The sequence below is a fragment of the Muntiacus reevesi genome, chromosome 4 (assembly GCF_963930625.1).
Source record: "Muntiacus reevesi chromosome 4, mMunRee1.1, whole genome shotgun sequence".
NCBI lineage: Eukaryota > Metazoa > Chordata > Mammalia > Artiodactyla > Cervidae > Muntiacus > Muntiacus reevesi.
In genome coordinates this window covers 170,278,179-170,297,115 of record NC_089252.1, presented here as the reverse complement: position 1 = coordinate 170,297,115, position 18,937 = coordinate 170,278,179, and the positions used below count along the sequence as shown (strand labels likewise).

The following is an 18,937-nucleotide window of genomic DNA, read 5'->3' as shown; positions in this document are numbered from 1 at the left end:
CATGGGAAAATGGTCAACATCACTCATTATTAGAGAAATGCAAATCAAAACTACAATGAGGTATCACCTCACACTGGTCAGAAAACCATCATTAAAAAATCTACAAACAATAAACGTTGGAGAGGATGTAGAGAAAAGGGAACCTTCTTGCACTGTTGGTGGGAATGCAAACTGATATAGCCACTATGAAAAATGGTATGGAGGTTATTTTTAAAAACTAGGAATAAAACTACTACATGACCCAACAGTGGTAAAGAACCTGCCTGCCAGTGCAGGAGACACAGGAGATGTGGGTTCAATCCCTGGGTCAGGAAGATCCCCTAGAGGAGGAAATGGCAACCCACTCCAAAATTCTTGCCTGGAAAATTCCACGGACAGAGGAGCCTGGTGGGCTGCAGTCCATGGGGTCACAAAGAGTCGGATACAACGGAGCAACTGGGCACAACACGTCAAACCAGAGAGAAAGCAGAACAGTGGGCGCCAGGACTCAAGAGAGGGCAGACTTGGGAGTGCAGGCTTCACGGATGTGACAAAACTTTCTTCTGGGGTGATGAAAATATTTTGGAATTACATAGAGGCAGTGGTTGCACAACAATGTGAATACTTAATGCCACTGAATCATAAGCTTTAAAATATTAATACTGTCATAGGGATTTCACCTGGATTAATTTCTGTATGTCCAATCCCCTCTAGCCAAAACACCCCGGGCCCCACAAAGCGTGGGCTCCGTTCTCACGGCAATGCCGCTGTGTGGCTTCTGTGAGACAGGCAACGTCTCTAGATAAGGAAGCCCATGCTCCCTCCCCACAGGGGTTCCTGGGGGATCAAATGACTAACTGAGATGAAAAAGCTCAGCTGCCACAAGATGCTCACCAAGAACACAGACCCGCCGGGGCTCCGCGCCTTCCCCTCGGCTTGGAGGGAGAAAGAAGCCAGGTGTCTCCTCTTCTCTCTCTCTCCCCCACACTTGGCTGGAGCAGTATGGAGCCTGGGGGCTGGAGAATGCTGCTCAGCTCCCCTCCCCATCCGGAGTCTCCCTGGAGCTCAGCACAGTCTCCTCCCCGTTCGGTCTGGCCTCTCCCTCCAGGGTCTCCCCTCAGATCACAGGATGAAGGCTGGGGGAACGGCAGGCTGGCCATTCAGCAGAAGGGCCCGAGTGACTGCATCGGGGTAATTTTCGGATTTACTTTAGCCCTCCTACCCCCATCCAGTTCTATTTCAGTAGAAGTCAAGACAGACAGGGGAGAGTGGGATTCCAATCCAGTTTATCAGTGAAAAATATATACCTAAACAAAGCTTTAGCATGTCACTGTGATGGCTCGTTTAATTCTCACAAGCACCCTTATTAGTAGCTACGACTGTTGTCCCATTCTGCAGAGGAGAGCACTGAGGCTTAAAGAGGTTAAGTTCACCCAGCCACAGGAGTCTGGATTTTAATGTTTGCAGCCTGACTCCTCCCTGTCACCGCCACACTGGAACTTTTGCTGTGACTTCCCCTCTAACTGGATTGGGAGAAGGCAGGAAAAACCCCGACCCTCTCCCACAGAGCCTCAGCCAGTGATACTGCTTCCCGGATGAGAAGGGCGGCCCTGAAACCTGCAGCAGAGCCAGCTCCGCGGCCACAGTCCCTCCAGCCTCCCTGCCGCTCCCCACCGGCCCAGACCCACCGGCCCTCCCCGACCGGAGGCGTTCTCCACGGGGAAGCTCAGGTGAGGGTCGCCCGCTCTCAGGGAAGCAGGGCGTGGGGTCTGGAGGTGATTGGTTTTCCTGCATGACCCACAGATGTCCCCAGGGATGAAGCGGAGGGGTGTGCGCGCGTATGTGTGTGTGTGGGTGGGTGGGTGGGTTTGTGTGTGTGTGTGTCCCACATGCAAGGCCCAAATAGCAAGACAAAGCAGGAGCCCCCAAGGAAGGCCCGCACAAAAGGGCCAAGCAGTGAAGCTCCAGGAGAGAAGCGGAGATGGAGCCCACCTCGGGGACTGGTCGCCGGGAAGAAAGCGGTTGGGCTCTGGCCTCTCCCACCACGGAGACCCCTTAACAGAATATTTCTGTTCGTGGGTCCCAGCCAGCAGTGAGTTGTGTGCTATTTATTCACGGTTCGAATGTTAGACTTCCCTTTCTTCCTCTTCAGACTCGGGATCTTCCCCCAAACCCTCCCGGCCCCCGGGGCCTGTGACCTTGGGGCCGCGAGGCTGCGTCGAGGCTCCCTCGCTCGCTGCTCCAGCCGTCCCTTCTCCCCATCAGGCACTCGCCAGCCCTCATGTCGGCCACCCCGGGGCCCAGCCTGGCGCCCGGCAGGGACCTGGGCGAGATCTACAACTGGTCGGAGCTGCTGCACTTCTTCAACCACACCCTGCCCGAGTGCCACGTGGAGCTCAACGAGGACACCAAGCGCGTCGCCCTCTTCGTGACCTACCTGGCCATCTTCGTGGTCGGGCTGGTGGAGAACCTCCTGGTGATCTGCGCCAACTGGCGGGGCCCGGCCGGCGCGGGGCCGCTGCGCCTCTACGTCCTGAACATGGCCATCGCCGACCTGGGCATCGTCCTGTCCCTGCCCGTGTGGATGCTGGAGGTCACGCTGGACTACACCTGGCTCTGGGGCAGCTTCTCCTGCCGCTTCGCCCACTACTTCTACTACGCCAACATGTACAGCAGCGTCTTCCTCCTGGCGTGCCTGAGCGTGGACCGCTACCTGACGCTCGCGCGCGCCGCCGCCCCCGGGCAGCGCCGCCGGCAGCGCGCGCGCCGCGCCGTGTGCGCCGCGGTCTGGGTCCTCGCGGCCCTCATCCCGCTGCCCGAGGTGGCGCACATCCGGCTGGTGGAGAGCTTCGAGCCCATGTGCCTCTTCATGGCGCCGTTTGAGACGTACAGCGCCTGGGCCGTGGCGGTGGCCCTCTCCACCACCGTCCTGGGCTTCCTGCTGCCGCTGCCGCTCATCGCCGTCTTCAACGTGCTGGCGGCGCGCCGGCTGCGGCAGGCCGCGCAGCCCGAGGCCCGGCGCCACTGCGTGCTGCTGGGCGCCTACGTGGCCGTCTTCGTGGTCTGCTGGCTGCCCTACCACCTGACGCTGCTGCTGCTCACGCTGCACGGCGCGCACATCTCCCTGCACTGCCACCTGGCCCGCCTGCTCTACTTCTTCTACGACGTCATCGACTGCTTCTCCATGCTCCACTGCGTGCTCAACCCCATCCTCTACAACTTCCTCAGCCCCGGCTTCCGCGGCCGGCTGCTCCACGCCGTGGTCCGCTACCTCCCCAAGGCCCGGGCCAGCGAGGGCAGACAGGCCTCCTCCGCCGCCTCCTCCTCCTCCACGCAGCACTCCATCATCATCACCAAGGAGGGCAGCCCGCCCCCTGCAGCCCGCCCCCACCGCCACCCCAGCCTGAGCTTCCAGGCGGCACCTACCCCGCCCGCCTCCGCCCCTCCGTCTCCCGCCAGCTGAGGGCGAGCCTGCGTCCTCCAGCAGTGAAGGAGAGAGCTGGAAGTGGGTGAGAGATCTCGGGAGGGGGTGGGGGGCGGGAGAGGGTCAGAGCACTCGGGCCGATGCTGAGTTTGTCTTCAAATACCGAGGTGGGGATGGGGAGGGAGGCAGGCAGGGGAAGACAGCAGACCCTTGGCGTTGTACTGTTTGAAACCATCCTTGTGCCGACGGGAGAGGCGCAGGGGAAAAGGTGAAATAAAGAATAGAGACACGACTCTGAATCTCTGAACAAGTCTGCACTGCAACCTGGGATTGGGAATGGAGCTGAGGCCAAAGAGATGCTCAGCAAAAACCACCCCGGCCGGAAAGAGTGAGCTCCACAGGAACCGCACACAGCCTTCCTTTTCTGCGTTTGTTTGTGCGCTGGTTGACCTCCCAGCACATCACGCAGGCGGCAGGGACAGGAGGCCAGAGGCCAAGGAGCCAGGAGGCCTCAGCAGGCTGTTTCCCAGCAGTGCATCCTCAGTGCAATGATAAGTGGAGCGGGTGGGGACCGCGGGGGCGGGTGAGGCCGAGGTCTGAGACAGGCACCCGGCACCCGGCAGCCGGCCGCTGGGCGGACTCTCCTCCCCCGCCGTTCAGGAAAGGGCCTGCTGACACGCTCCACCCTGGTCCCCTGCCCCCACAAGCAGCGGAGCTGTCCCGAAGTCCATGCCCCTCTGCCCCCAGCTCTGGGTCTAGCACGTTTCCAGACTTCTGCCCCCAGTCCCTCCCGCTCTCTCTGGATCCCAGGAAAGTATCGAGGGACAACCCCTCTGGGAGCAGACTTCAGGGTGGGCTGCAGCAGGCGCTCCCGGGGGGCTCGGACCCTCAGTCCTGCCCCTGCGGGGGATGGGAAGCGGAAACCCTCCGGTCCCGTCACAGGGCAGAGGCCTGGAGGCTCCTAAGCCAGCTTTCACCCTCAGCCTGCTTTCTTCCTGGCTAAGTCCCCTCATAACCTTCCTGTCCAGAAACTTGTATTCACACTTGTCCTGTAGACAGGATCGGAAGTCCTCTTGCGAACGTGGAGGTCTTCTGGAAAGGGCTCTGTATACCAGTTCGGGGAACCGGGACCTTGTCCACGAAGCGTTCTGACTGAAGTAAAGCCTCAGAGAAGGCCCCAGCCCACCAGTCCCGAGCCATCCGCCTCTGCACTCTGCCCGTGAATTGAGGGGCTTGTGGACACAATCACTGGGACCTTCTGTCCTGCTCAAGTGCTCAGTTATGTCTGGAATGTTTAATTTGGAACGGCTCCTCACTGACCTGCAGGGCCTCCCCCTCTGCTCTTGGAAATCTGAGATGCAGTAAGCAGATTCACCAGATGCATTAAACATGTGCCCCAGCGCTGGAGGAACCCATCTGTCAGGAGCACCAAGGGAAGTCCATTTAACTCCCTCTGCTCACTGGACCCAAACCTGGAAAAGGGCCTTTTTATTTAAAGGGTCCCATGCTAAAAACTGCTGCCCGGTGGCACAGGGCTGGAGCCTTCTTCAACTAGGGGAGTCTGGGAACCTAACAATGCAAAGAACGCATTATACTTTCCTCCCCCGAGCCCACATAAAAACCCAGCCCAGATCCAATGCCCTTATCACTGCCGTCCCCAAATCAGGCTCCAGAAGTTCCCTCAAGGAAACCCAGATCTACATCTGTTACATTCTAGGTTACCTGAGGCCACTTGCTCAACATCTTTTCTCACAGATTCCACTTCGGCAACCAGTGATCACTCTGATAACACAGGTACTTCCTCGGCCCCGAGAAGCAAGCAAGGGGCTGATGGCAGCAAGGCCCCTGGCTGTGTGCTGAGGGCTGATGGGGGCCGGGTCCCACCAGTGTGCCCTGAGACCAAGGGGACCGTGTCACGTCCTAACTCTAGAGGCCTGTCTCCTCTCTGTAGGGGGACGTTGGTCACCAAACCTCCGCCCCCTCTCTGAATCTGCCTCTCTCCATTCCGACACACCAGGTCATGGTGAATGACACCAGCAGGACAATTTATGACCAACCCTCTGGGCCAACAGAAGAGCCCCCCTTAGAGATGGTCCCTCTGAAAAGGTTGGGTCATCGAGTTAATTTTCCGCTAAAAACAGATCAAGTCAACCCCGGGGAATTCCAGCTACAGGAAAGGAAATGTGCTACCTGAAAGAACTCTGGCATCCGCTGAGCAGAATATTGCTACTGAGAGGATGATGGCCCAGATACTCTGAACTGGGAGGGATGAGCAGACCACAGTAAATAGGAAAAGAACTACCGTTTCAAATTTCCTTTTTTTTTTATTCTAAATAAAAACCACACTTTGTGCTGAACAATGGAATATAAAAGAATCAGATGTACAACGATTTTAGACATCTACTATTTGAGAAAAGAAGTTTACAAAATGTACAAAACTTTACAGCAATAGATAGTAAACACTTAAATATTAGGAGGTCAGTACTTATTAATTTAATGGAAGGAGTTAAATGTCAACAACTCTTCTCAGTTTCATAAGAGATGTAGCTAGTAGAGGTGGCAGGGGAGGGTGGACTGGACAGGGGAAAGGTGTTAAAGAAACATCCAAAGTAGAAGCTGCATTTTCATCGGGATATTAAGTTTACCATGGGTAAGCACATTGAAACGAACGCAGTGTGCCCTGCTTCCTGCTTTAGTTGGTGCAGGATTTAGGGAAAAGGACACATGGGGATTCCCAAATGGGCAGATTTCTGCACACAGCCCACGTCCATGCCAACAAAATCATGTCTGTATGTAAAGCAGTGTGAATTCACTTCCAAAGTTGAACAGTCTGGGGGCCGGGGCGGGCGGGGCGGTGATGGGGCACAGCGGGTGGGCAGAAGACGAATATCCACCAGCGGCAAACCTGCCGGGGCGGCCGTTCAACTCAGAGGTCTCCTAGAGACAAGAGGGTGCCCCTAGACCAGAAGCAGGCCAAAAGGGATTGTCACCTATTTCCTGACCCCCACCCCCACCTCCTTTCTTCCCAACTAGCCATGAACCAGAGACTCCGCGGAGTCTGAAACTTCAGAGCTTCCCGACAGGCCCCGCAGCATCAGTGAGTCACGGCCGGGCAGAGGAGCGCCCCGACGCTGACCCCTTCCTCTGGCCGCGGCAGCTGTTCACAGTGGGGCATTAGGATAACAGGGGCTTCCCTGGCGGCTCAGATGGTAAAGAATCTGCCTGCAACGCAGGAGACCTGGGTTGGATCCCTGGGTTAGGAAGATCCCCTTGAGATGGGAATGGCTACCCAACCCAGTATCCTTGCCTGGAGAATTTCATGGACAGAGGAGCCTGGTGGGCTACAATCCACGGGGTCGCAAAGGGTCAGAACGACTGAGCGACTAACACGAGAACATCAGAGTATCATCCTTCCCCTTAGGAAAAAAGGTGAGAATGGCCTTGTGTTTGCTTTAATGCTCTAGTTGCCACAAAATTCTTAATAGTTTTTCAACAAACGGCTCTATAATAAATTATGTAGCCAGTCCTGAGTACTGAACAAGAAAAAGAGGTGGGGGATGAAAAAGAAAAGATATTCAAGGATCAAACAGAATGAACCTTGGAACAATACAGCAGAAGACAGTGCTAAACTGGGCTCCAGGGCAGAGAGGGCAACACAACCCAATGAACAGACAATTGAAAATATTTTAAATCAGAATAAAATTAATACCTTCCACTAGGTATCCTAGAGTGCCCTTTGCCACAATATAGTGTTTCAAGTAAAACAGTGCGGAAAAGAGTGGCTGGTGGCAGAGGAAGCAAACATGACTCCAAACAGAGGAAGGGCTGAGATGTGAATAAGGGGGACACGCGGGGGAGTGTTTGGTCAATGAGCCTCATGAGCTACTGACCCTGCTACATGTCTGACTGCAGCCAACCACGTCACCCTGGTCAACCACTTGGCCTCAGGAGGATCAGGGGGTGCAGTCTTTTATTTAGTGTTTTAGGGGTAAAGTTTCAAGGATTTGCTTTTTGGTTTACTGGCAAAAAGGGAAAACTTCACAGTTTCAGGTTAAGTATACAGACTACCCAGCATCAGTGATAACCCTCTGTTAAGGAAAAGGGTTTCTCCAGCACACTGATCCATTCTCTGCTACCCAGCTGGCTTCCAGGGAGTAGGCCCACTCTCAAATCTGGCCATTCAAAACTCAGTCCTCACCCACAATCTGGGAGAAACCACTCAGGCTTGAAAAGCTGAGAAGATCGTTGACTGTGGTCTTTTACACACTTCCCTTCTTAAAGGACTAATGCGAAGAAAGGAAGCAGTCAGTCAGGGATGAAAAGTCTCAGCACTGCTTTCTAACGAGAATGTCCCAAGGGAACATTTAACTCATTGGATTCTGACAGTGAAAGCTGGCCACTGGGCAAGTCCCTTCAAGTAATGGTCACCTCACTGGCAAGCCATGCACACAAAACTCCGAGGCTTTATCAATTAGGGCTGGGGGGAGATCCGGGGGCAAGTCCAAAAGAGACAGGGCTTCGGTTCACTTTCATGTGTTACTATAACTTCCCAACTTCAGGAAGAATGAGAAAATATGCAAACAGGGCCTTCATGTGATCTTATCCCCTCAATCCAGTCCCCAACCGACTCAACCACAGGATGGAAAGGGGATAAAAGGTCCAGGGATTTAACAAGACAACTTTCTAGAATTTACATCCATTTCCTAAAGGGCTCCCTGGGTTTATGCTGCAAGAGACTTATCTGGAGAGAAACGCATTTGCTTGTTTAAAGGCTTTGACCTGTTCTCCCCTAGTTCAAGCCCCTGTTCCCCAAATATCTGGCCAGGACTGTCCCCTGGAATATGGCTACTTGCTGGGGAGAAGCTCATTTTCCTGAAGTCTCTTAGCCAACAGAGATGCTGGGTAATATGTATACAAAAACAAAAATAAATAAATATTAATGTCCAAAAAGGCTTTGTGAGTTAATTAAAACTACTTGCTTGTAAAACAGCCCGGGGTGCTGCTGAGTCCCACGAGGGCCGGGGCAGGGCCGAGGCAGAGACCCCCAGAGCTCGCCCGAGCAGGGAGGTAGTATCGGCTTCGGAGGTGCCACCTTGTGAGATGCGAGATCCGAGGGCTCTCTCCCTCAAGCCTTCTTTGGGCAAGATCCCCTCAAAAGGCAACTAAGAACAGTCAACCAGCAGCCCCGACTGGCAGATCCATTACCCAGTCACCTGGAGAGGGCCTGAACCAGCTGCCGGCCAAGAGCTCCCTCTGGCGGCCATGCAATGACAGACCAGGATAAATCCAGCAGGTCAAAGCGCCAAAGCTGCCAAACTCTGGCCCAGTTAGCAGAGTAAACAGGTTCCCTGACTGGGGCAGACGGAAAGCACATCCAGCTACCTGGGTCCCTTTAATCCTGAAGGGCTCACAGTCCACCCTCCCCCTCACGGGGTCTTCCCGCCTACACTGCAGGCCAAACACACTTCTCGGTGGGAGACTGGATGCAAATTAAGGCAAGGCTGCTGCTTCAGAGACATCCCCACCCTTCCACCAGGAAACTCAGGGTCGAGGGAGGCAGCCAGACAAGTGATGACTACATCAGAGTAGCTCCCTGTCTTTTTTGCCCACAGGGAAGGCCTGACATCCTGGGCCACCACTCCATAAGATCACATTTCTTTGGAATTGAGGGGAAAAGAGAAACCTCCCTTCCTGTCCGTCCCAGGCTGCTGCTTTCGGCAGCACTGCAGGACACCTCTTAGCGCCTGGCAAGGATTCATCCCAAAGCTTTCAGACCTAAACAGAAAGCTTTGTCCCCGGTTTGGATCTAGCTGCCAAGAGATTTTACCGTCCAATCAGCAGATTCGAGCCCTGGAACAAGCAGGCCCCTCATCCCTGACAGCGTGCCCCGCTGAGGGCTGGGACCAGCACCCAAGGGGGAGCTGCCTCGTCTTTTCTGAATGACCACATTCCCAAAATCTCTCTCCTAGCTGGCTGTCCCGGTTGGAGGTCCGGCAATACCCACAGTGAAAACCTCTCTCCACCTCCTGTTCAGTGAGGCTGTTGGTTGGATTCTTAGCAGCATAAAACCTATCAGTAAACTAAAACTCAAGAGACTGGGGAAGGGAATCTAGCCGACACCAACTGCCTGATGAGATCCCAAAACCAGCCTCCAAAGAATCAAAGACACAGCCCTCCACGGACAAGAACAGGTAAGGAGGTAAGCACGACAGGGCCGCTGCTTCTCAGAAACAGTTAGTGTTCATGTGCTATATATTCTTTTGTCTTCTTTAAACACAGGACAGAACAGAATTCCTAGCAAGGCGTAACTGTAACTTCAGGTGGGGCAGGACCAACAGCCACCAGGAAACCAATGTCCTGGCTGCTGCCTGGGAGCTCCCGGGGCTCTGCGGGGACCCAGTCAGCTGTCCGGGTTCTTGTCCGCTTCTTTGGAATGGATGATGTACATGAAGGTCTGCTCGATGGTGAAGTCAGGGGGGAGGCTGCCTTTGTGCACGCCGACGTGCTTGCTCATGAGGTTGAGCGTGGAGCTGTAGTGGCCGCAGACCGTGCAGCGGTACATGAGCGCCCCCGCGTGCGTCTTCAGGTGGCACTTGATGGTCGAGCGGCCGCGGAAGAACTTGTGGCACACCTTGCACTGGTACGGCTTCTCGCCCGTGTGGATCCGCCGGTGGTAGTTGAACTCACTCGTGTGGGCAAACCTTTTGCCGCACACCTTGCAGCTATACTTGCTGTTCCCAGGTTGACCCTGCAGCGCCAGCTCCTCACTCAGGAACTCCTCTGGCAGCTTCCGCTTCTGGAGCGCTGGGTTCTGAAGCCCAAAGCCAGGCCGTGTGTCAAGGCCACTGTAGCACTTGTGCCGGCTGACGTGGTAGCGATAGGCAGCCTCCGACTTGAAGCTCTGGCTGCACAGGTGGCAGTGGAAGAGGGCATCTTCCAGGCTCTGGTGCACAGCCATGTGCTTCTCCAGGAGATGCCAGTCCACAAAGCTGTTTGCACACACGGAGCAAGAGAAGACAGAGATGCCTAGGTGGGCAAGTGTGTGCCACATGAGGCTGCAGAGGTTGAGGTGGCGCTGGTCACAGACGCTGCAGGCCTGGCCCTTCAGGTTCAGATGGTCAAGGATGTGGCCCCGGACCACGTGGAAATCTTTGGCCAATGCCTTCCCACAGGCAGCACATTTCAGCTCTGCAGAGACCGCCCCTGCAAAGAGACCCAGCTTCCCAGGCAAGGGGTCGTTGGGGTGGACGATGGTGTTGTTCTCAAAGATTCCATCCCGTCGGTGGAGGGTCAGTTGCCACTGGGTAAAGAACTTGGTTTCACACATGTCGCAGGAGAAGAGGAAAATCCCGATGTGGGAGAGAACATGGGTGACCCTGGAGTTCCGGTCCTGGAAATGGGTCTCGCAGACCTTGCAGTTGCCAGTCAGCAGGTCCACGTGGTCCCGAGCATGCTGTCGGATCAGTTGAATGTTGGGCTCTAGAACCTTCTTGCATACCTGGCAGGGCATGGCCTTATTCTCTCGGTTTTCACTCTCTCCAAAAGTTAGCTCATCCTCACTGTCGTCACTCAACTCAATCACCTCCTCAGCTGTGCCAATCTCCTCGGTGGGGTCTTCAAACTGCAAGTCATCATCCCCCAGGTCCTCCAGTTGGAGCTCATCCATCTGCCCAAAGCTTGGGTCTTTGGAATGGTCGCTGTTGCTCAGACAGGAGTTGGTCCCAGTGGTGATGTCTACTGCACTGTCAGGGGTGAAGAAGCTGTTCTTACCGAAGTCTCCGTTGCTCTGGACTTTGTACGGCTGGCAAGAGCTGGTGCTGGTTTGCATGCCCGTGCTGACTGTGCCCAGGACTGGCTGGCCCACCACGCTGGGGACGGATGTGAACGGAGCAGGGGCATCGTGGTCTTCTGACTTTGGTGGCAGGGGCTGCAGGCTGTGGTTAGTGTCACTGGTAACATTTCTCTCCTCCTCTTTATAGCTTCCTCCAGCATCACTAGGTAACACATAGTTTCTATCAGGACCAAAATGCTCCCCGCCACCCCGGAGTTCTCCAAGGGGATGGGGGTGTTCTGCTGAGCTACAACTCGGGGTACCAGAGTGGTTCTCGCTGGTGCTGGTCAGGGACTTGGCCACAGCAGTGCTCTCCAGGTCAGGAAAGGTGGAGTGACAGGCCCGGAGGAGATCCTCCATACCCAGACGCTCCGCTACCTCGTAGATGACCCCAACGTTGATCAGGTCCGTGAAGAGTTCCGACGTGTAGACAAAGCTCAGAATCTTCTCGAAGTTGGCAGGGGTGATGAAGTCCACCACGTAGGTCCTGGCAGCATCAAGCCCAGTGTTGAGGAAGAGGTTCTGGAAGTAGCCAGCCGCGCAGGCCAGCACGGCTTTGTGGGCCGGGAAGGAACGGCTCCCCACCACGATGGTGACATCGCACATGGTCTCCGAGAGCCGGCACTTGTTGAGTTCTTTCAGCAGGTTGTTGGGGTGGTTGGTGCTTTGCAGTTTGATCCTCATGCCCATCTTAGCAGCTCCTGTGAAGTTGCCTCTTTATCAGCACAGTTAATCTGCGGATAGCAAAAGGAAAAGGTGGATGGCCAAACACATCCTTGTAGGTGAAGAGCTCTGCGGGACAAAATGCCACCATATGCATGTTTTCAAGCCCCAGGGAGAGAGCAGGTGTGAATGCACATACACTTGCTCCATTCTGCTGGAGGGGACAATGACAGCACAAGTGATGCGACAGTGACCTTTCTCCCTGCACATCCCCCAAGACAAAGTGATCAGCAAAAAAATCCAAAAATATTGAAAAAAAAACCTGATAAACTGGCCTGAAAGAGAAGTTGGAGACCTGACTGGACAGAAGCTAGTGCTTTAAAGCCAAGTCCAAAGCATCCTCTTGATACCTTCTTATATTTCATTACCAGAGCAATTGGTTCAAACTTTTCTCATATCAATTTCCTAATTTCTTCCTGAATACAAGCTTTCCTATCTTACTGAGTATATTCTCTTCCCTTACGAGGCCAAATGCCTTACACATACTTGAACACAATGATCAAGCCCCATTAGCTACTGGGGGAAAGATAAGGATGCTTTATCCTTTCCTTTCCTTTCACTGCTGTGTTCTTTCAAGCCCTAAAATAAATCACTTGCTTTTTCTTGAGTTCCCATCTTTCCCTATCCAAGCGACCTGCCTCCTCGCCCAGGGCCATTCAGATACCGCTCCATCACATTCCCTGGAGCTTGTGCATGAAGCCAGAGAAGTAAAGTAAAGAAGAACACAAGTGTGGTATTTAAAATTACCAAACAGTCTTCAGGTCTTTTTCCCCCTACCCTTTTCAGGAGCTGTGCTTATGTTGACCAGAGCAGAGAGATTTACCTGATGCCTGGGGATAGGGTTTGGAATAAGAAGCTATCCAATTACACAGGTAACTCCTAAAGTACCATTCCCCCACCCCCCCGCCCTTTTTGAGTCCTGCAGGCCAGAAAAAAGCCAGACTCGTCGCCCTCTCCTTCTGCCTCACCACTCGCGCTGTGCAACACGGCCCCCTTCCTCCACCTCACCACAGCGGACTGACTCCCAACTTTTCCTGGGGCCCCGGGAGCCTCTGAGCTTTGCTGGGTGCCAGCGAAGGCTCTCCGGGGCCCCGGCGGGAACACGCCAACGGTCAGCAGGTCGGGGCGCCGGGAAGCCCGAGCGGCAGTGGGAGGGCCGGTTTCGGAACTTCTCGGGAGGGACCCCAACAACCGCGCGGCGCCGCGGTCTCCCTGCTGGAGGGCCGAATTCGGGAGGAAGGGCATTGGGTCCGGCCGGGGCACTCCATCTGGGGGGCGCCGAGCACCTCGATCCCGCCCCGAACAGCCGGGGATTCCTCGGGCGACCTCGGGCGGGGGCGAGGCGGGGCGGCGGGCCGCCAGGCCGGCCGGGGGTCGAAGGGACCGGCGGCGCGGCCGGCGGGGGTCGGTGCGCGGCGGGGGAGGATGGATCCCGCCGAGCGCAGCGGGCGGGAGGGAGCCCGGCGAGAGCGAGAGAAAGGCCGGGCCGAGGGTCGGGCCTCGGCCAGGGCAGCCCTCGGCCTGGCCGCGCTTACCCGGCTCCGCGGGGCCCGAGCACCATCGCCGCCGCCGCCTCACACAAAGGCCCCGGCCCGCCGTGCCCGGCCCGACGAGGAGGCGGCGCCGCCGGCCGCGGCCAGACTCTCCATCCGCCGCGCCGCTCGCCGCGCCGGCCCGGGCCGCCCCCGCCGCCCGGCCCGCAGCGCCCCCCGCCGTCCCGGAGGAGGCAGCGCCCCCCTCCGCTCGGCCGCCGCGCCCCGCCGCCAGGCAGGAGGCGGCGCCCCCCCACGGCGGGGCCGGGAGCGCGGCAGGCGGGCCGGGGCCTCCGCGCCGCCGGGGACCCCGGCCGCTCCTCTGACCGCCGCCACCGGGCCCCGCGGGCGTTTGCAGGGCCTTCCCGGCCCTCCCCGCCACCGCCACCCGGGCCTGCCTCTCTGAAGCACTGATCCTGTAGGTGCGGGGCCCCTGCCTCCTCGCCCTGCTGCCTGGAGAAGTGAGAAACCCTCCCCAAGGCTACGCTTAAGTCGCCTCCCCGGTCCTACATCTCACAGCCCCAAAGTTTGCGCTCAGAACGCCTGCTGGTGTGGCAGCCGCGAGAGTGCCACTGTGCCTTCGTCTCCTCCGCTGGGCAGCGCGCTTCCTGAAGGCAGGCGCGTGGGTCTGCGCACGGCTGTCTCCGCCCGCCCGCCCCGACACCCAGGCTTCTGGGTCCCAGGAAAGGTGCGTGACAAAGCCTGCTTGAATGATGGAAGCGGTGATGAGCGCTGGGCTCCCGGCGGACCACCCTCTGGAAGTCCGCTGTGGGCCTCCTTCCAGCCGCGCCGCCAGATGAAGGACTTCGCAGAATCCCACTGCACCTCGGCAGCGCAGGCCTGCTTCGGGCAGCCTGTCCATCCTGGGGGGGAGCAGAACTAGACACCCCAACATATGCTTCTTTGGCATGAGGATTATTTTTTAAGAAGCAGCAGACAGCGGAGACGCTCTGAAAAATGAGCAGAGGTTACCCTTTTGTAAGAGCTGTTTACATTTATAAGGGAAATGTCCATTTGTCTCTGAACCGGGAGGAGAAGGGTAGATAATGTCAAGAAAGTCTTAGTTTTCCTGGGTATCTCCCATGTAAATAGGAAGTATACATATTGTTATACTTCTGTTTTTTTTTTTCCTGGTACGCTGTCTTTTATTCTTTACTCAGCCAAGAAGCTCCAAGGGTAGAGGGGGAATTGTTTTCCCTCCGCCACTTCTGCGACTCTTTCTGGAGCTCCATTTCTCTGCTTCCACCCTTTACTGCGGCACCTACCCTTCAGATCTCCCCAGATGTTCCTGCCCAAGATTTGTCATCAAACCGAGACTTTGCCTGAGTTTCACTGAGAGATGTGATCAAAGCTTGAGGCAGGGGCACCATTGCCAGCTATCACGCTGAAGTTCTCCCACAGCTTTAACCTTGACGATCCACAGGTCCATGAAGGTTTCTTGGCTGAATCTTTGTGTATTCACAGGTCATGACTTCAGGCTTACAGGTTTTTCAGTCGATCATACTTTTGATTCCCTTTTTGACATTCCAGTCTTAGAGAGATCATTGGCTTGGTGGTTAGCAGCTGAGGACACACATTTAAAGCTTTTAGGAGAATATAGGACGCTGGAGGGACTGCTATAATGATTACAAGCCAGACAATTCCCAGTCTCTGGAGTGCACTTCAGAGCCATGATCCCCAAGACCCAAAGGAATCAAAATCAAACCAGTCAAAGAGAGATCACTTTGAGGGGTCTTAGAGGGATCACCTTTCAAAGTGGCTTATTCAGTATTCTTAGGTAGCTGAGTTCAGCCTCCCCAGAAGTGTTAATTTAGGTATGATAGGTGGTGGTGGCCATAGCATAGATACCTACCTGTTCAGCTAAAAGAAAATCTAGAACAACTTCGGCTGGAGAGTCTAAGGATTTTTGTTTGGCCAGGTATTGCTCTAGCAGTACATTCAGCAAAGTCTTCCAGAGTTGAGAGATTCCTGATCATATAGCCTCATCTGTACTCACTCCTAACCAGGAGTAGAGGGGCTTGTAAGCAAATCCTGAATCATGAAGGCCTCCTGGTAGGTCCTTTCTAACTTGATGATGTAAATTTAGGGGAGTTGATGCAATGAGGTGAAGAATTTGCATAGGGCCTTAAAGAACAATCTCTCTTCCAACATCCCCATTGATTACAACTGAGATATCAATCCCTGGGGAAGCATTTTGATGATGGGTCCCCTAGGAGGATGTAATAGGGGAGGCCTGGGTGTTGTTCTAGATACTTTTTGTGTTTTTAGTAAGATTTTGCCGTTTTTGTAGATATTTATAGGTTCTGGAACCATCATTCTTAGACATAAAATAGGCAGGTATGCCAGAAGGTGGCGTGCTTCACTCTTTGGAGCTTAAGAATCCTGTTCCGTTTTTAGCTAAGATTTGGGGTCTCTTGAAGCTAAACTAATATCTAAAAGGAATTGCCACTGGGTTGGAGATTATGTGGTGTTTTACAAGTGTTGTCTCTTTGCATGGAAATTTTATTGATGTTGGCATTCTATGACCAAATTTTCCTAGAATGGGAGTCTCTCTGTTAGGTGATGAGCACTTTAACAGCTTTTAAATGCTCAGCAGTTTTTGTGGCTTGTTGGCTTGGAAGCTTCCCGTTAACAATAGCCTTTATCTACACTAAGACAGACAAACAAGCATGTGCGTCTTAACACACCAGCAGTAACCAAGAAATGTCACTGCAGCTTGGCCAAGAAAAGTCCCTGTGTGTCCCACCAACAATTCCCATGAATCTGGGGGCTGGAAAAAACTGAACCAGCAGATGCCAAACGGACTGCAGACTGACTCCAAACAATTAGGAACTGCAGCTGCTCCCAGCAGTCCCAAGCCTGCAATCTGGCAAAGATCTCAGACGGATGTGGGCCTGCAGACTGAAGACCGGCAGTCCCCGCTGCGGAGCCTGGGGACAAACCAGCCGCTGAGGGTCTCCGCTCAAGTTGGGGAATCACGGTCTGAACAGCGGGCTGGGGGACTGGGTTCTGGCTGGACTCATCTGCCAGCTCGAGCTGAACAGCCCTGGATTGGAACACCACTTACCTTAGGAGGCCGACACAGAGTGGCCCTCAGAACTGAGGGGAACTTACCTGCGGCCCTTGGAAACAGCGAACAGAGACAGAGAACGCCAAAGGGTTTGCAGGGACCATGCCTGTTTCTTACTGTCTCTGAAGCCATCAGAGGTCTCCTTCGGTCCTACTGTTGACAGTGAATCTCTTAAAAACCTATTCAACTGGGTAAATTTGAAAGTTTAATAGGCTTTATTCAACAATTCAGGACTGGGCAGCGTCCCGTTTAGCACATAGAAAAGAGCTCTAAAGAACTGTACAAAATAGAAGGCTTTTATAGGCAAAAGGGACCAGGAAAAGGAAGTTCCTATCAAAGAGTTGTTAAAAAAAAAAATAGACACAAAATGGAGTCAGTTGTGCTAAGCTCTATGCCAGCAAAACAATCTTAATTGCTGTTTCAGCCACTCCCAGGAACGTGAATTTTAAGCAGTCAATGTGAAATTACCTAGCCAGCACAAGCGAGGTAATCACCCCATAGACACTTACCTTCCCCCAAAGGAAGGTGGTCTTGTCTGAAACAATCCTTTCTTTTATTTGTGACTTCCTTGTCCCATCCTCTTTCTGCCTTTAAAAACTTCTTCTTTTAACAACTCTTTAGAGCACCTTTCTATTTGCTAGATGGAATGCCGCTTGATTCAAATATGATATAATTAGAAGCTCAGTCATGTTCAACTCTTTGCAACCTCATGGATTGCAGCCTGCCAGGCTCCTCTATCCATGGAATCCGCCAGGCAAGAATACTGGAGTGGGTAGGCATTCCCTTCTCCAGGGATCTTCCCAACCCAGAGATCCAACCTGCGTCTCCTGCATTACAGATAGATTCTTTACCATCTGAGCCACCAGAAAAGCCCACTTGATTCATGGATCACTGAATAAAGTCAGTTAGATCTCCAAACTTAGTTGAGTTTTGCTTTTCAACAGAGCAGATTGTCTCAGGCAATCCACTTTTGTCTCCCTTCCTTTAAGTAACTCCAGGTAATTCCAGATTGCCTAGTTAAAGGTCACATTCCTGGGAGAGGCTAAGATTGCAGTTAGGGTAGGCGTTAAGTCTTGGACAACCGATATGGGACTTAGTACAAGTGATTCCATTTGGGGCTGTTTCTTTTATTAACACAACCGGTAGACTCCTAAGCTCTAGCATGACTCTGAGACATTAGGCTGCAAGACTTTGAGTCTTGAGCCTGTTCAATCTTTCTGACCAACTGCCTTAACCATCTCTGGAGTGCTGACCCCGGTAAATGTACTTCACATGTTTACAAATCCCCTAAAGTTGTAGATTAAAGTTTATATTATTTATACCTGTGATTTTGTTATTTATAATAAGAAATACATGTATTTAATATTCACCACCGTTTCTAACAGGCTTCTCTGATAGCTCAGTTGATAAAGAATCTGCCTGTGATGCAGGAGACCCCGGTTTGATTCCTGGGTTGGGAAGACCCCCTAGAAAAGGGACAGGCTGCCTGCTCCAGTGTTTTTGGGCTTCCTTAGTAATTCATACAGTAAAGAATCCGCCTGCAGTGCGGGAGACCTGGGTTCAATCCTTGGTTTGGGAAGATCCCCTGGAGGAGGGCATGGCAACCCATTCCAGTATTCTTGCCTGGAGAATCCCATGGACAGAGGATCCTGGCGGGCTACAGTCCATGGGGTCACAAAGAGTTGGACACGGCTGAGCGACCAAGCACACCGTTTCTAACACAGAGCTCCTAAAACAATTGGAAGTTCCTAAGTGACGAGAGCCATAATGATGTCTTTAGTTATGTTACTGAGTGACTTTGGGACTGCACCTAAAGATGGAGGCTGGTTGCCAGGAGAACCAATTTTATGATGAAATGGAACTTTCGGTCCCAAGCCTCTGCCCTTCAGGGAGGAAAGAGGAGCTGGAGGTTAAATCATTTATCACTGGTCAATGATTTAATCAATCATACTTATGTAATGACGCATCCATGAAATCTTGAAAGAACTGGGTTTGGAGTGCTTCTGGATTGGTGAAAATGTGGAGATTCAAAGAGAGGAAGGTGGCATGCTCAGAGACCACGCTCCACACCCGTTTCCCCATACCTTGCCTCATGCATCTCTTCCATCTGGTGTTCCCAAGTTATATTCTTTTATAATAAACTGGTGACCTGTGAGTAAACGTCTCCTGAGTTCTATGAACCACAGTAACAAATCAGTGGGACACAAGGAGAGGGCTGTGGGGCCCTCCAATCTGTAGACAGTTAACTTGGGTCTGAGATTGACGTCTGCAGAGGTCGAGATGGCAGAGGAGTAGGAGGATGTGGAGTTCATCTCTCCCCACAAATGCATCAAGACTACATCTACAAATGAAACATGTCTCGCAGAACCCTAGCTGAA

At 53.7% G+C, this 18,937-nt stretch overlaps 2 protein-coding genes across 6 annotated transcripts; one reads left to right on the top strand and one right to left on the bottom strand.

Annotated features, from left to right (window-relative positions):
* Positions 1-1,017: 1,017 nt before the first annotated feature.
* Positions 1,018-4,583, top strand: GPR182 (G protein-coupled receptor 182). 3 transcript variants are annotated; one of them, XM_065932207.1, is made up of 3 exons: positions 1,018-1,170; positions 1,547-1,709; positions 2,245-4,583. In XM_065932207.1, exon 3 carries the CDS (start codon positions 2,261-2,263, stop codon positions 3,440-3,442), a length of 1,182 nt encoding a protein of 393 aa, XP_065788279.1. In that variant the 5' UTR covers positions 1,018-1,170; positions 1,547-1,709; positions 2,245-2,260; the 3' UTR covers positions 3,443-4,583. The 3 variants fall into 3 exon arrangements, with proteins under 3 accessions (XP_065788279.1, XP_065788277.1, XP_065788278.1); XM_065932205.1 differs by having other exon boundaries at positions 1,018-1,709; XM_065932206.1 differs by having other exon boundaries at positions 1,018-1,709; positions 2,132-4,583.
* Positions 4,584-5,707: 1,124 nt separating this feature from the next.
* ZBTB39 (zinc finger and BTB domain containing 39) lies at positions 5,708-13,624 on the bottom strand. Of its 3 annotated transcripts, none has more exons than XM_065934853.1 (2): positions 13,493-13,624; positions 5,708-11,968 (listed from the first exon to the last, which is right to left on the bottom strand). In XM_065934853.1, exon 2 carries the CDS (start codon positions 11,922-11,924, stop codon positions 9,804-9,806), a length of 2,121 nt encoding a protein of 706 aa, XP_065790925.1. In that variant the 5' UTR covers positions 11,925-11,968; positions 13,493-13,624; the 3' UTR covers positions 5,708-9,803. The 3 variants fall into 3 exon arrangements, with proteins under 3 accessions (XP_065790925.1, XP_065790926.1, XP_065790927.1); XM_065934854.1 differs by having other exon boundaries at positions 5,708-12,787; positions 12,966-13,583; XM_065934855.1 differs by having other exon boundaries at positions 12,966-13,583.
* Between the last annotated feature and the right edge of the window lie 5,313 nt (positions 13,625-18,937).